General features: G+C 39.1%; 1 protein-coding gene across 4 annotated transcripts in view; it reads right to left on the minus strand.

Annotated features, from left to right (window-relative positions):
- Nucleotides 1-18,232, minus strand: part of TINAG (tubulointerstitial nephritis antigen) — a 105,743-nt gene that overhangs the window by 14,112 nt on the left and 73,399 nt on the right. For all 4 annotated transcript variants that reach the window (XM_027524998.1, XM_027524997.1, XM_027524995.1 and 1 more), the window contains exon 10: nt 4,534-4,579. In XM_027524998.1, the coding sequence (XP_027380799.1) occupies nt 4,534-4,579 (46 nt within the window). The remainder of the gene's footprint in view (nt 1-4,533; nt 4,580-18,232) is intronic.

Here is an 18,232-nt window from a genome sequence, read left to right on the forward strand (position 1 = left end):
ACTGGAGTGGGTTGCCATTTCCTTCTCCGATGCTATATACTTGCCCATAATAATCAGAGTTATCCCTTGATGTCTGTAGGGGACTGGTTCCACGGGACCCCTCTCCTCTGCACCAAAATCCATAGTTGCTCAAGTCTGCCAACTAAAAATTGACACTTTCCAACATGGCAACCCACTCCAGTATTCTTGCCTGGAGAATATCATGAACAGAGGAGCCTGGTGGGCTACAGGCCATGGGGTCACAAAGAGTCAGGCATGACTGAGCAACTACGCTTAGCACATCTGCCTCTAAAAGGATGAAGTCACTAGCCGCTGCAGTCTCTGAGATTCAACACACCTGAAAAGAGTTCAGGGGTGAGATCAGGAACGAGGTACCCTGTGTTCTGGAAAACTGGCAGAACAGACCTTTAGATAACTAAATATTTTCAGGAGATTTTATGAGCTTAAATTTTTGCATCTTCTCATATCTAGAAAAGCACTAAAATCTTTAATGGAGACATCTGCTCCTCATGACTAGCTGTTACCTCCACAAAACTAGCAGCAACCTTCTGCAAAAACGTGTATTTGATTGCATGTACTCTCCCTTCACCCAAACCATATGTATATAGACCTCCTCCTCATCTCTTACAAGCAGTTTCTCAGAGCTATCTGAGAGGCTGTCTCCTGGGCTATGGTCCTTATTTTGCCCGAAATAAAACTTAACTCACAACTCTCACATTGTGGGGCTTTTTGGACAAGTCTTTTATATAAAATGGCATAATATTTGTGTATAACCTGCACACATACTCTTATATACTTTAAACCATCTCTAGGTTACTTACAATACCTAATGCAATGTAAATGTTATGTAAAAAGTTGAAAAAACAATATAAATACTATATAATAGTTGTCAGTGTACAGCAAATTCAAGTTTTGCTTTTTGAAGCTCTGTAGAATTTTTTAAATATGTTTTGTTGAAGCTGTGGATGCAGAACTGGCAGATATGGAGGGCTAACTGCATAGATATTGACACTGAGATTATTTCCTAAAGAAGGTCAATCTTTTCTTCTTTAAGAGTGATATGGTGAAGAATGGAACCCCTCAATTTAGTCAAGAACTGAGCAGGGTCAGGGCTACAGGAAAGTTTGGTTAAACTTAGTTTTGTGTGTGTGTGTGTGTGTGCCTGGTTGCAAATATTTCAAGGGCTATGTCTACCACGTGCATGTTTCAGGCTCTCTTCAGGCTTGTCCTTCCCCACTTCTGGCAGCAATGTAGACACTCTGTCTTCCCCTTCCCTTAACTACTCATAATATCCCAGCATTCAGAAATATTCCAGGAGGCTCAAATAATATATTCTCTTTCAAATATTATAAATATTAACTGTTGAACACTAATGTTAATTATTGACTACCTCAACTGTATTTTAATAAGGAAAATGATATTTTAGAAAGCTAAGTTTAAATACAAAAAAGCATCATTCTATTCAAGGTCATGTGTGCATGCCTACTAAGTTGCTAAATCATGTATGACTCTTTGTGACCCACCAGGCACCTCTGTCCATGGGATTCTTCAGCCAAGAATAATAGAGCAGGTTGCTATGCACTCCACAAGGGGATCTTCCCAACACAGGGATCCAATCCATGTCTCCTGCATTGCAGGCAGATTCTTTACCACTGAGCCACCTGGGAAGCCCATACTCAATGGCATAACACCTCTATATATCAACAAGACAAATACAGGTGGTGACCACACACTTGGGTGACTGATTTTTTGTGAGTGCCTTTTGGAAAAATCTAATTAACAAGAGTCACTCGAGTGAGCACAAGCCCTAATATTTAGTATTTTGTAAGTTATAATTTGCCTTCTAATGCATATATTCAAATTAAAATTCTATGATAAATAGACATATTCCAGTACTCTTGCCTGGAAAATCCCATGGACAGAAGAGCCTGGTAGGCTGCAGTCCATGGGGTCACTGGGAGTCAGACACAACTGAGCGACTTCACTTTCACTTTTCACTTTCATGCATTGGAGAAGGAAATGGCAACCCACTCCAGTATTCTTGCCTGGAGAATCCCAGGGACAGGAGAGCCTGGTGGGCTGCCGTCTATGGGGTCACATAGAGTCGGACATGACTGAAGCGACTTAGCAGCAGCAATAGCAGCACCAGCAGCATACAGTAGTCATGTATGGATGTAAGAGTTGGACTGTAAAGAAAGCTGAGCATCAGAGAATTAATGCTTTTGAACTGTCGTGTTGGAGAAGACTCTTGAGAGTCACTTGGACTGCAAGGAGATGCAACCAGTCCATCCCAAAGGAAATCAGTCCTGAATATTCATTGGAAGGACTGATGTTGAAGCTGAAACTCCAATACTATAGCCACCTGATGCAAAGAACTGACTCATTGGAAAAGACCGTGATGCTGGGAAAGAGTGAAGGTGGGAGGAAAAGGGGATGACAGAGGATGAGATGGTTGGATGGCATCACCGACTCAATGGACATGGGTTTGAGCAAGCTCTGGGAGTTGGTGATGGACAGGGAAGTCTGCCATACTGTAGTCCATGGGGTCGCAAAATGTCAGACACGACTGAGTGACTGAACTGAACTGATGATAAACAGCATTACCTAAACTTTATTTCTGACAGAATAAAGGCTGTATGGAGTTTCCCTAGTGGCTCAGCAGTAAAGAATCCAAGCGCAATGCAGGAACTGCAGGAGACACGGATTCTATCCCCGGGTCAGAAAGATTCTTTGGAGGAGGGCATGGGAACCCACTCCAGGATTCTTGCCTGGAGAATCCCATGGACCAAGGAGCCTGGTGGGCTACAGTCCATAGGGTCACAGAGTGTGACATGACTGAAGCAACTTGGCACACATACACACAAAGGGTACATGTTATAAGGACCTAGGATAATTCATCAAAGTTTATTGTAGTCAATCAGGGAATAATTCCAGTCTTCTTCAAACTGTTTCTTACATATAACTTTCTGTAATTTTAGGCTAATGATTGTTTTTTCTCAGTAAAGAAACATGTGTGTTATAAGTTGGTGAAAAAGAAAATAAAACTCTACATGTATATTCAACACTAACATTACAAAAGCATCAACCATAACAAAAATAATGTAAGAATACAAAGTTGATTGACATATATGAGAGGACACTGATCAATTTTTTAAGTTTATATAGATGATAACAGACAAGATTTTATTTTTACTTCATTTTGAAAAAATACTGATTCACTGTTACAATTTGAAATAAGAAGAGTTGAAAAGGAAACTATAAGCAAGGTGAAAAGACAGCCTTAAGAATGGGAGAAAATAATAGCAAATGAAGCAACTGACAAAGAATTAATCTCAAATATATACAAGCAACTCCTGAAATTCAATTCCAGAAAAGTAAACAACCCAATCAAAAAATGGGCCGAAGAAATAAACAGACATTTCTCCAAAGGAGACATACAGATGGCTAACAAACACATGAAAAGATGCTCAACATCACTCATTATCAGTGAAATGTGAATCAAAACCACAATGAGGTACCATTTCACGCCAGTTAGAATGGCTGCGATCCAAAAGTCTACAAGCAATAAATGCTAGAGAGGGTGTGGAGAAAAAAGAACCCTCTTACACTGTTGGTGGGAATGCAAACTAGTACAGCCACTATGGAGAACAGCATGGAGATTCCTTAAAAAACTGGGAATAGAACTGCCTTATGATCCAGCAATCCCACTGCTGGGCATACACACCGAGGAAACCAGAATTGAAAGAGACACATGTACCCCAATGTTCATCATAGCACTATTTATAATAACCAGTACATGGAAGCAATGAATGGATAAGAAATCTGTGGTACATATACACATTGGAATATTACTCAGCCATTAAAAAGAATACATTTGAATCAGTTTTAATGAGGTGGGTGAAACTGGAGCCTATTATACAGAGTGAAGTAAGCCAGAAAGAAAAACACCAATACAGTATACTAACGCATATATAAGGAATTTAGAAAGATGGTAATGATAACCCTGTACGCGAGACAGCAAAAGAGACACAGATGTACAGAACAGTCTTCTGGACTCTGTGGGAGAGGGCGAGGGTGGGATGATTTTGGAGAATGGCATTGAAACATGTATATTACCATGAGTGAAACGAATCGCCAGTCCAGGTTTGATGCATGAGACAGGGTGCTTGGGGCTGGTGCACTGGGATGACGCTCAGGGATGGGAGAGGAAGGGAGGGGGAGGGGGGCTCAGGATGGGGAACAAATGTACACCCCTGGTGGATCCATGTCAATGTTTGGCAAAACCACTACAATATTGTAAAGTAATTAGCCTCTAATTAAAATAAATAAATTTATATTTTTAAAAAGAGTTGAAAACTATTACTATAACATAAATGATTACAATGGATTTTGTCCTGGAGAAAATACCAATATTACAAGCAATAGTACAGTGATTTAGGATATGACTAAAGAATACAAAACAGGGAGTAGAGACACAGATGATTCTAAAATACTCACTTCACAGCAGGAATTCAACTGGAAAGTGTTACATACCCAAAATTTTTCTTTCTGCCCCTGTGCTCCTCTTAGTGTGCCCCATCTAGAAATAATAATAAAAATTATTAGCATGGTTAAAAATACTTGAGCTGCATCTTGATGAAATACAAATTATTGTGGGAATTATATCTTTTCTATTTCCCTCTGTTCCACCATGTTTCATTATGGAGCTATCATCATTGCCTACATAAAGGTGAATGTACTGTTTCTTTTTAATCAAAACATCATTGACTTTTTAAGAGTCCACTTAACTAGTCCAAATGGCTTGAAATCAAACTCATTGATGAAAGGAAATAAACCTTAGGGCAGCTGGGATGCAAGGGTTTAAAGTACTGAAAGATATCTCCTCTCTTTACATCTCATCTTCTGCAACTCTACTAAAGCTCTCCAAAAATACTGATAAAACCACAATGTAAATAAAGATAATTGCTGTAAAAGTGTGTTTTTGCAAAAATATTCATATGCATATATTATTTTATAAAATGGCTATATGACTAATGTGAAATTTCTCTATATACATGCACATATGGAAATCAAATCCTATATTCTCAGTAAGTGAAGGGGAGAAAGTGGCAGAAAATGAAGAGAAACTAAAGAGCCTATTGATGAGGATGAAGGAGGAAAGTGAAAAAGCTGGCTTAAAACACAACATTAAAAAATCTAAGATCATGGCATCCAGTCCCATCACTCCATAGAAAATAGAAGGGGAAAAAATGGAAGCAGTGACAAATTTTATTTTCTTGGGCTCTAAAATCACTGTGGATGATGAGTGCAGCCATGAAATTAAAAGATGCTTGCTCCTTGGAAGGAAAGCTATGACAAACCTAGACAGTGTTTTAAAAAGCAAAGGTGTCACTTTGCTGACAAAGGTCCATATAGTCAAAGCTATAGTTTTTCCAGTAGTCATGTACAGATGTGAGAGTTGGACTGTAAAGAAGGCTGAACACTGAAGAATTGATGCTTTTGAACTGTCGTGTTGGACTCTTGAGAGTCCCCTGGACATCAAGGAGATCAAACAAGTCAATCCTAAAGGAGATCACTCCTGAATATTCATTGGAAGGACTGATGCTGAAGCTCTAATATTTTGGCCACCTGATGTGAAGAGTTGACAAATTAGAAAAGACCCTGATGCTGGGAAAGATTGAAGGAAAAAGGAGAAAGGGGTGGCAGAGTATGAGACAGTTAGATAGCATAACTGACTCAGTGGAAAGTGAAAGTTTCTCAGTCATGTCCGACTCTTTGCGACCCCATGGACTATACAGTCCATGGAATTCTCCAGGCCAGAGTACTGGAGTGGGTAGCCTATCCCTTCTCCAGGGGATCTTCCCAACCCAGATCTTGAACCCAGGTCTCCCGCATTGCAGGAGGTTTCTTTACTAGCTGAGACACCAGGGAAGCCCAAGAATACCAGAGTGGCCAGCCTTTCCCTTCTCCAGTGGATCATCTCAACCCAGGATTTAAACTGGGGTCTTCTGGATTACAGGTGGATTCTTTACCAACTGAACTATGAAGGAAGCCCCTTCACTGACTCAGTGCACATGAATTTGAGCAGACTGTGGGAGACAGTGAAGGACAGAGGAGCCTGGCATGTTACAGTCACAGGGTTGCAGAGTCAAACATGACTTAAAGACTGAATGATGAGGATGATTCTCAGTACTGGTACATTCTCAGTGTAACAGATAACAATTCATTAAAAAAAAAAATCAAGACTTAAAACACCTCTTCTTTTTCTCTTGATTAAAGCCAGGGACATAGATGTTACTAACATGGTCTATTTACTAATGAAATGTCAAGATGTGTCCAAGATCCCAGAGTGGGCATGTTGAACCACAACTCCAAACCCCATGTTCTTCTCAATATGTTATATTGCTTCTCTTATAAACATTCAGTCCCCAACTGCAATGTGTCATGAATCGCATCAGTTTTATGTGGAGAAAGCACATTGATCACCATTTCCATGTGCTTTGGTGGACTATGGGAAAATAATCCTATTCACATAAATTAATCCCTAATATCCCAAATGTCAACATCAGAGTGGTTTTCCATTATATAAAAAACATTCTAGAAAAGATATGAATTTGTTGTTCAAATATTATCAATATGTCCATTTCCCAGAAAGCTGTTTTTAATAGGGTATAAAAAGAATGATGCTGCAGTACCATAGAAGTATTGTTTAAAGATGGCAGGTTTATTGTAAGGACCTTGGGGCATTCATGAGAATAAGTAATAATGCAATAATAATGATCAAATAATGGATCATTTGATCCTGTGACTAAGAGGTTATCTCCTCCTTCTTCCCCTGTGGCTCAGATGGTAAAGAATCTGCCTGCAATGCAGGGTACCTGACTTCAATCCCTGGGTCAGGAAGATCTCCAGGAGAAGCAAATGGCAACCCAATCCAGTATTCCTGCCTGGAGAATTCCATGGACAGAGAAGCTTGGCAAGCCACAGGCTGTGGGTTCACAAAAGAGTTGGACATGATTGAGTGACTAACACTTTCACTTTTCAAACTGATTCAGTTTTCAAAATCATTTTTCAACTTTATAATTACACCTACATTCTTGTAACTTTTCTAAATAAGGTACTGACACTGAAAATTTTACCAGTCAAATGATTTGACCCCAAATATTCAAGAGCCATTGTATGCTTCTACCAGTAGATCATATTTGAAAGGTTGAGTTGCTCATTTTCTGCTCATGATGGCTATCATGTCAATTTCAGGAAGGTCAAATTCTGGACCATTCAAGAAAATGTTCTTTCAGGCAGTCTGTCCACTAATTACTTTAGTTATTTATATGAAATACAAAATACACAACTAAAGCAGAAGAATCTAAGGAGCCACTTGACTCCAAAACAATATAGGCAGGAGAGGACCCCCACATCTGAGATCCATCAGACGTGGTAAGAAGTTTAGGTACATCATGCTTGAGGCACTAAAGAGCCTCACAGGAAAGAACTTCCATTAGAGAAAGAGGTATCTAGACACAACGAGCTCAATCCAGTAGTTAAACATTTGTCAGCAATGAGGAGGAGCCATTGAGAGTATAATCCATTCCCTGTCACTCAGATATGTCCAAATAGAGCTCCATAATGAACTCAGCTAAGTTTGGAGTTGGGGCAGAAACAGGTCAGGCTTTTTATTAAAATCTGAAAAAGCTATTTCGCTAAAAGCTGTGTATGCCATAAAACACTTTTAGTAATACTCAAAAATAGAGGGTAATGGTAGAAATGCATAAAAGTTTCTTTCCCACTTTGTAAGAGATTTCTACCTTCCTAGGCTCCACTGCATTGGGGATGGTGCATGGGAAGACAAAGCAGTATACCAGAAGGAATTGAAAAGACATAATGGCAAAATACACCATGAAGTAAGAATTGCATGTATCATAAGCCCATTTTAGATATTCCTAGCACTCTCAGAAATGCTGAGACTGTTTTGGAGCATGAAGATCCACAACTGCATATGGGGTTAAGATATACCAAAATGATGACTACACGATAATTCCATTACCAACAATCAAAGACTAACTCCAGTGGACCTTTGAATAATATGGGCTTGAATTGCATAGGGCCACTTGTGTGGAGTTTGTTTTCACTAAATATCTACTACAATACCACAGGGTCTAAGGTTGGTTGAATCCATGGATGCTGAAGCATGGGTGCTGAGAACAGCCTGTAAAGTCACATTCAGGATTCCAAGCCTGTGGGGCTCGTGCTTAACCTCAGCGTTGTTCTAGGGGCAACCGTAATCCTAACAGCCCTAAGAAACAGCATTTTCTCACAAGGAAGAAGTGTAGTTGTATAATTTTTCTTATTCTATATCACTGGAAAAAAAGTAAATAAACCATTCTGTAGATATCTAAGAAGTAAAAACTTTCACTTTTGCTGTTTTTCAAGTGTCATATTTTTCATATGTTCCTAATATTCTTATGACTATCTAAATCATATTTTAATGATATAATAGCAAGCATTCTTATCTTATAAATCTATCAACTCTTTGGAGTTGCCTTAAATTTCTTTTAAGTAGTATTGCTATTTATTATCATTTTAAGATGCATTATTTTGAGCACCAATCATTTTTAACCCAGGGAGAAAGTCAGTGTTCAAATTATTATAAACATTCTCAAGGTAGACAGAAAAGTTCATTAAATCCTTCAATAAAAGTGAGAGAGGAAAAGGAAATAAGTAGGATAAAGCTGATAATTTCAGGGGTTTGGATGCTTGTGAAAAAAAATTATAAACAAAGGATGTTGACCTTTATGCAACATTCAGTCAGAAAGAACATATCACACCTCCGCACAGAAGCTATTGTTCAGTTTCCCTGTGTTACAGCCTCTGTGTCAAATGAAAAGCAAGTTTCATCCATCAGAGACTCTAACGTTTGCACGACAACCTTCAGCGATCTTTTCTTTCCTCTGTCTTCTGTGGACAGTTCCTAAGATGGTAACCAAATATCCCATAAAGTCACAAAGAAGTGTTATAGAAAGGTAGACGTGTGGGTTATTTTCTAAATATCCCAGGCTCTGCATGACTGGGAAGAATCAGACCCTAGATTATTAATATCATAGTGAATGCATATATATATATATATATATATATATATATATGAATAATATATAGTGAATACACACACACACACACACACATTTATACTTTCCTGAATTGTGGTACTGGATTTTGCTTGCCATTGTACCAACAGGTTGAAAATTTTAGGAATGTGTATATATTTTTACAAATATCTACTCATCAGACAACAAATGTCTTTGAGGACATGAGGATTTTCTTTACATTAATATTGCTCAAAACCTGTTTACACTCTTCTTTGCTTCCCTTGTGCCTGTTCAATTTGAGAAGTATTCACAAATATTTGTTTAAATAGACCAGTACCTTAACTGTCCTTTGCTGAGATTTTTCCTTTTTAAAATAAAGATGTTTTATATAAATTATTCCAATTTGGGGCGCTACCCCACAGGGCACGTGGGATCCCAGTTCCTCAATCAGGCATCAAGCCCACGTCCCCTGAAATGGAAGGGGACCACCTTAATTAACTACTGAACCACCAGGGAAGTCCCTGAGACTGTTTCTTAGGGAGGGATGACTTGGGAGATTGGGATTGACATATACATACTACTATGTATGTGTGCATACGTGCTAAGTCTTCAGTCATGTCTGACTCTTTGTGACCCTATGAACTGTAGCCTGCCAGGCTCCATCTGTCCATGGGATTCTCTCAGAAAAAATAATGGAGTGGGTTCCCATGCTCTTCTGCACGGGATCAAACCCACGTGTCTTATGTCTCCTGAATTGGCAGGCAAGTTCTTTGCCACTAGCGCCACCTGGGAAGCCCATTGCTATAAATAATATAACTAATAAGGATCTATTATATAGCACAGGTAACTCTATGCAATGTTTTGTAATGACCTATGTGGGAAAAAAACCTTTAAAGAAGAGTGGATATATGGATATGCATAACTTAAACTCTGCCTTCTGGGTTTATCTTATATGCTTACTTTCAGGTCGTTCTGGAAACATTACTCTTTTGCATAATATTAAGTCTTTGTTAGAGAGACCATAAATTCTACAAAGTAAACATTAAAGAATGATATAAGATTTTGTATTGCTAAGGTTATTCCCTTTGAAAAGGATGTTATTCTTTTCAGACAACTGTACTAAATGATATTAGACTTCCTAAAATGCTGTTTTAAGTTCTGTCTAGATAGTAAAATCATTGGAACTAAATAAGTACTTTGTATCAATATAATATTTTAAATGATTTTTTCTCTCTCCTTTGGTTTCACTTGCTTTTGCCATTAAGACCCATTTGTCCAATGTTGGTCATCTTTGACATGGTAAATAAGAGAAAACTGAATGTGCAATTTTCTTAAAGTAATATTGATATTCCTATAAGTATTTTTTAATATTAAAGCACAGAATCTCTTGTGTACTTCATCCATTTATTTATGCCTTTATTCAGCAAACTACTTTTTAGTACAAAGAAAATATATCTTCTCCCTTCAAGATGCTGATTATCTAATGGGAGTGATGTTGGGAAATGAAAAACAAATGAATTTTTGTATCTTGTTCATGTCCCTGAATATGTTCCAGTGTCTTCTAGTTTATAATCTATGGGAACTTGAATAGAATTTGTATCCTACTGTTGTGTGAAATTGTATAAATCTTAATTATACTGAATTGGTTCAAAAATAAAAATTAAAAAATAGTAAAAAAAAAATGTCATAGACATGAAATACACAATTTAGAGAATATAGTCAATAACATTGTCATAACTTTGTATGGTGATAGGTTGTAACTAGACTTATTATGGTGATCATTTATTAATGTATAAAAATATTGAATCTCTATGCTGTATATTCAAAACTAATATGCTATTGTATGGAAAAATATAAGAATAAATTGAACTCTATAATTGCTACCTTTTTGAAAGAGTGTTTCACAACTTTTCTATAGGTTACAGATGAAGAAATTAACAGTGAGGGCAAAGACCACTCCTTTCACAGAGTGGAACAGAAATTCCTCAGGTGGAAATGGAGTGTAGAATTGTAAGCACTTAGTGCAAAGTCGCAAGAGAGCAGTGAAAAGGCTATTGCAGCCTATTCTCACAGCAGCACTTAGGCCGGGGGACTGGAGAACAGCGGTGGGAGTGGCTCAGCCCATAAGGAGCACTCCAGGCTATAATGCTTGGCATTTACAAAGCTGCTGATAAAGAGTCATCCAAATTTGGGTTGTCACATGATCCGGGGACAACTTTGGTGTTAGCATAGGAATAGATTCCAGAGGGAGGATTCATTCATCTTAATCCCACAGCTTAAGATGAATGTTGTCGTTAAAGCAAGACATAATGAAATGCCCAGTAAGAATGGAAGCTCTCTCAGGCAAATGCTGATTCTTTTAACGGTTGTGTCTCCAACTCCTGAAAAAGTGACTATCACAGAGGCAACCCTCAATAGACACTTTTTTGAGCAAGTACTGGGAATGAACAGGAAGGCATAGGTTTGAGAGTATTTTGGAGATAAAAGGGAGGGAATTTACTGGCTAATATATACCAACTGAAAGGGAGAAGGACTTGAGGCTAACTGCAGGATTTCAAGGTTGAATGAGCAGGAGGGTTCATCAAATATGGCAAATCTTGATGTACACGTCACATGATACAAAGATGTGTTCCTGACAACTGGGTTGACTGAGCAACACCAAGGCTGTAATTACAGAACTGCTTGTTCTTCTTGGGAGTTCTCTCTACTGATAGTGGTTCTCCTTATTAACTTTTAAATTCATGGTTGTTCAGGGGTTCTGACAAGTAAAACACTGAAATAGAGAAGGAAAGCTGATGACTTAAAATAATGGTGAAAGTGACTTTCTGCAGAGTGAGAACTGGGAGGAGGAAATTGCAACCCCCTCCAGGATGTTTGCCAGGAAAATCCCATGGACAGAGGAGCCTGGTGGAGGCTGGTGGGCTACAATCCATGGGGTCACAAAGAGGTGGATACAAGTGAATGACTGAGCACACACACACATGCAAAGTAAGGAATTCTGTGATGAGAACAATTATTTTCTAACCTACCAAGTCAAGATCATATTTGCTTAAGAATCAAGTTCTTTAAATCCAGCTAAGAATTTGGAATGACAAGAAGAAAAAAATATTATATTGATGGTAAGTATATTACACTCTGATCCAAATATCTAGATCAAAATGTTGCAATGTTTCAGATAATTTTCACTTCTGGGGTCCCAGCATTTATCCAATAGACTGAAAAGAGGAATTCAAACTCATGTTTTCTGGGCAGACCAGTTCCATATTAGTGAATACAGATCCAGACAGATAAAAAGCAAAGTTTCTAAACAGTGGACATGTAAAGAAATTTGATGCAGTACAGACAACTAAAACCGGAAATTTTGGAGGAAAACAGGGAACAGATACATTAAGAGAGCCTGATATGAAACTCCAACCCTTCTTATTGAGGAAATGAAAGTCAGATAGGATATAAGTATAAAGAAACCACCAAATGAGTTTCAAGTCATAACAATGATAAGACTACTCTGGATATAGGACTACACTTTTAAAGGTGAGACTACAGCCAGATAATTAGGGCTTTAACACAAAGATTTGAAAGATAACTTCAGTAATAATGAGGCAAAGATACACAGGGACTTGTTGTTTTATGAATGTTCTAGTGGCGACACTTAGTAACTTCATTCAAAAAATTACTCAGGCTTGGCGAGCATGGCCATCTTGAATAGGACGGAGAGCCATCACAAAGTGTTAATTAATGCTAGATCAGAGATGAATGAGAATAGTTTGCATGGGAAAGCAAAATAAAATGATGGTCTCCCCCATCCTCCTTCATTTTTCTACTGAAACAAAATGTCCATCAAGCCAGGGTTCACCGAATCTAAGATTGGCTATTTTGTTGATGCATTCTGCCAGGGAGCTATAAACTTTATCATTGGTTGAAATAGCATATGGAGATTTCTGAAAGATCAGTTTTTGTATGAAAGTGTCAGAGAAGATTGTATATTTTGTGTGCTCCTTAATTAGTCATCCAAACAACACTGTTTATTGAGTTGCAGGAATGTTGCTTACACTACCCTATTGTAATATTTCAGGAAGCAAAAGGATTGCTGAGTGTACTATCACATTTAATTTGACCTACAGAAAGGATTATGGAGGAAACTGATGACAAGGTTGTACTCAGTTCATGCCCTGGTCAGAATGGCCTGCTGAGAAACTGGGAGAAGTATTTCTCTGCATTTACTACATTAACAGATTATGTGCGGAGATGTCTGCACCATGAGAAATGTGCTGGGAGAGACTGTAGGACTAAAACTATCCATCATCATCAGTGACAATGAACTAGGGTAATATCTAATGAAGCTACACTGTGAGGGAAAACTTCAGCCCTTTAATGTTGGGAATAGAAATGGCTTTCTATTTTTTTTATAAAACCTTAGCACTGAAAGGAGACTTTGGGTTTGAGTATATGACTAATAGGCTAAACCCGGTCCACAGCCGGTTTGGTTGTTTGTTATTTTATTTTACTTTTTTATTGGGGGAGAGTTGATTTACAATGTTGTGTTAGTTTCAGGTGTACAGCAAAGTGACTCAGTTAGGGGACACTCAAGCTCATTCATCTACATATTATTTGTGTCAGCAAATGGCAGAGTTGAATAGTCAAGATCAAACAATTTAATCTGACTGTAATCCAATTTATTTCCTTCACAGATAATGCAACTGAGGCCAAAAGAAGTTAAGTAACAGTTCAAAATTATGTAGTAAGTGGCCAAATTGCCCTAGTGTCTAAGGAACACAAGCAACAAAAAGCAGGACCAGAGGCAGAAATGGGTGGAGTCCTTTCCAGCTGTGAAGAGGGAGTGAATGATGGGACTTGCGCAATTTGTAGCGGATGCCAAGGGAAAGGGGGTGCAGCTGAGAGAAGAGAAGGAGATAATGCCAGGGGTCACCCTTTGTGACTTCATGGAGGTGTCATGAAAGGCTTGGAGTGGGAAGGGCTGTAGGCAGCCCTAGAAGGATAATAGTGGTGATGATGAACAAGATGGGCTAAAACGAAAAGTGTGGGGATGGAGTCAGGAGGGACAGCTTGGCTGTGATAACAACATTCCATCAGGGTTGCATTCGCTCACATCCAGCCAACTCATGTATACATAGAAACATTATTAACCTAATTATTAGAATCATGGGGATGAAAATAACATTTGATACACTTATTTTGAGGATCAAATGAATTAAAGTTTTCGTTTAGATTCACAGGTAGTACATGGCATCCGGTCCCATCACTTCATGGGAAATAGATGTGGAAACAGTGTCAGACTTTATTTTTGGGGGCTCCAAAATCACTGCAGATGGTGACTGCAGCCATGAAATTAAAAGACACTTACTACTTGGAAGAAAATTATGACCAACCTAGATAGCATTTTCAAAAGCAGAGACATTACTTTGCCAACAAAGGTCCGTCTAGTCAAAGCTATGGTTTTTCCAGTGGTCCTGTATGGATGTGAGAGTTGGACTGTGAAGAAAGCTGAGCACCGAAGAATTGATGCTTTTGAACTGTGGTGTTGGAGAAGACTCTTGAGAGTTCCTTGGACTGCAAGGAGATCCAACCAGTCCATTCTGAAGGAGATCAGCCCTGGGATTTCTTTGGAAGGAATGATGCTAAAGCTGAAACTCCAGTACTTTGGCCACCTCATGCGAAGAGTTGACTCATTGGAAAAGACTCTGATGCTGGGAGGGATTGAGGGCAGGAGGAGAAGGGGACGACAGAGGATGAGATGGCTGGATGGCATCACTGACTCGACGGATGTGAGTCTCAGTGAACTCCGGGAGTTGGTGATGGACAGGGAGGCCTGGCGTGCTGCGATTCATGGAGTCGCAAAGAGTCGGACATGACTGAGCGATTGAACTGAACTGAACTCACTCATCATCTATGAAATTTATTTTTTCTGCCACCTCTCCCTTTGTTAGTGAAACATAGACTTGGCCAGACCTTCTCTTTGACCTTCTCTTATAGAAGGAGTCAATCATATCCTACATGTTTTTGTTCAGAGACATGTAAATCATCATAGCAACACATGCTTTTAACAAAACCTCTGAGTTCGTTCATCCATCAGAATTGTTATACTCCTGGAGCAGAAGATAAAATCCTGAGCCTAGATTACAACACAGTAAGCTTCTATTATTGGTCACAAATTTTATTTGGGTTTTTCCATAGCATCTTATGGAAAACCTGAATAAATCCTTTGGCCAACCTAATACATACTTTCTAAAAATGATTAGTGATTATTTTGAAAGTACTCTGTCTTTCAAGGTGCAATCTTGAAAGTTCACAAACATACACTTTACCTAACCTTCATGTGAACTCTATCATATTTAAAATTTTGAGGACAATACCTAACCTAGTGATAAAGAACCCACCTACCAATGCAGGGGGCATAAGAGATGCAGGTTAAATCCCTGGGTCAGGAAGATTCCTGGAGAAGGAAATGGCAACCCATTCCAGTATTCTTGCTTGGGTAATTCCATGGACAGAGAAGCCTGGCAAGCTATAGTCTACATGGTCGCAAAGAGTCGGACGTAACTAAGAATGTAATGACATACCTACCATAGAAGGTATTAGATTAGAAAACAGAAATAAAACAGGATCATAATAATAATATACCAAGCTACAAAAAGGAAAAAGCTAAATTTGAAAGGTAGCACTGTGCCAGGGACTCATAATAAAGCTCCATCACACAGGCCTCCCAAATCTGAAGCATTCACAGGCATTAAAACTCATCTCATAAGGAAGGTAAAGTGCGCTTTCCCAGTACCTGAAAGCCACTCTCAGCCTTGTTGTAACCCAAGTTCTCCATAAATCTAGGGAATTGTCTATAATCTCCTTCCACAATTGAAACATTTGTTCATGTACCTTGTCTTTCCTTGATATTTACCAAATAGAAAATTATTATTTCAAACTACATGTTTTACATAACCCTATAGAATTAAAATGTATGTGAAACCCATGTAAATGTAAAACCAAACTCCCAACTACCTGTCTGACTTTCTTGGTGCAAACAGAATCATACTATCTAACGTCATAAGAATGTTATCACATTTATCAAAGAAATAAAGTTTTCCCTCCTATGGTCACATTTCTCTTTCCCTTCTCATTTTTATTCAATTGCTTGTGTTCTAGGAATAATTGGATCATTGTCTAAAAAGAATAATAAATTGGAATGATAAGGGTAAAAGTACATCATGTCGTTGATCAGTACTCACTAATGCCCTAATTAGAATTAGCTTCGTATTATACTTTTAAAAAATAATTCTTAAAGCATATTAAGGTAATAAATTAAAAAGTTCAGGAAAATACAATTTTTATAGATATTAAAGAACACGTAAAATGAGTAGCCTACTAGGAAGCAGACACAGTGTCTTCTTAATCCTAACAACAGGACAGTGAGGAAACTAATATTACTCCAGTGAGAAAACTGAGATTTAGAGAGATTAAATAACCTGCCAAAGATCACCCAGGGAGCAGGGCAAGGACCAGCTTCTGCACCTAAGCCTGTCTTTAAATTACATGTCCTTAATGCTCTACAGAGTTGCCTCCATAATCAAACTTAGTCTTTACTGTTCTGGAGCAAAAACAATCTTAGAGACCTTTGCGTGTTAGTGTGTGTGCATTAGTCACTATATCATGTCCTACTGTCTGTGACCCCATGGACTGTAACCTGCCAGGCTCCTCTGTCCATGAAATTCTCCAGGAAAGAATACTGGAGTGGGCAGCAATTCCCTTCTCCAAGGAATCTTATGGACCAAGGGATCAAACCTGAGCCTTCAGCACTGCAGGCAGATTCTTTACCATCTGAGCCACCAGGGAAGCCCTATGCATGTGTATGTACACATAAATATGTGTTTTATGTATATATTTATATATGCTTTAAAGGTGTGTTTTAATGAATGTCAACAGAGATTTCAAACAGCTCTTTTTATTTAGTATCTTTTTTATTTAATTTTTATTTTATATTGGAGTATACTTGATTTACAATGTTGTGTTAATTTCAGGTGTACAACAAGGTCACTCAGTTACACATAAACATATACCTATGCTTTTTCAGATTCGTTTTCCATGTAGGTTATTACAGAATATTGAGCCAAGTTCCTTGTGTTATACAGTAGGTCCTTATTGATTATCTATTTTATTAATATATATGCTAAGTCACTTCAGTCGTGTCTGACTCTGTGTGACCCCATAGATGGCAGCCCACCAGGCTCCCCCATCCCTGGGATTCTCCAGGCAAGAACACTGGAGTGGGTTGCCATTTCTTTCTCCAATGCAAGAAAGTGAAAAGTGAAAGTGAAGTCGCTCAGTCGTGTCCAACTCTTCACAACCCCATGGACTGCAGCTTACCAGGCTCCTCCATCCATGGGATTTTCCAGGCAAGAGTACTGGAGTGGGGTGCCATTGCCTTCTCCGTTAATATATATAGTAGTGTATATATGCTTACCCTAATGTAATATAATCTCTTCCTTGCCACCAAGTTTCCTATTTGGTAACCACTAGTTTGATTTTGGGGCTTCCCTGATAGCTCAGTTAGTAAAAAATCCACCTGGAATGCAGGAAATTCCAGTTCAATTCCTGGTTGGGAAGATTCCCCTGGAGAAGGGATAGGCTACCCACTCCAGTATCCCTGGGCTTCCCTTGTGGCTCAGCTGGTACAGAATCCAAAAGCAATGTGGAAGACCTGGGTTCAACCCCTGGGTTGGGAAGATCCCATGGAGAAGGGAAAAGGCTACCCACTCCAGTATTCTGGCATGGACAATTCCAAGGACTGTATAGTCTGCGATGGACCGCGCAAAAGCACGCCAGCTGTGACAGACCGCACAGAAGCGTGGCCGAGAGGAACTACCCCTTGCCCAAGGTCAGGGGCAATGGCCGAGAGCGCCAGGCTGTGACAGCGCAGGAGCGGCCAAGAGGAGCTACCCCACATCCAAGGTCAGGGGTGGCAGCTGAGAGGAGCAACCCCACATCCAAGGAGCAGCAGCTGCACAGGCACAGGAGGGCTGAGAGGAGCTACTCCACGTTCAAGGTCAGGAGGGGAGGCCATGAGGAGATATCCCTCATCCAAGGTAAGGAGCAGTGGGTGCACTTTGCTGGAGCACCCATGAAGAGATACCCCACGTCCA

The sequence above is a fragment of the Bos indicus x Bos taurus genome, chromosome 23, assembly GCF_003369695.1.
Source record: "Bos indicus x Bos taurus breed Angus x Brahman F1 hybrid chromosome 23, Bos_hybrid_MaternalHap_v2.0, whole genome shotgun sequence".
Lineage (NCBI taxonomy): Eukaryota > Metazoa > Chordata > Mammalia > Artiodactyla > Bovidae > Bos > Bos indicus x Bos taurus.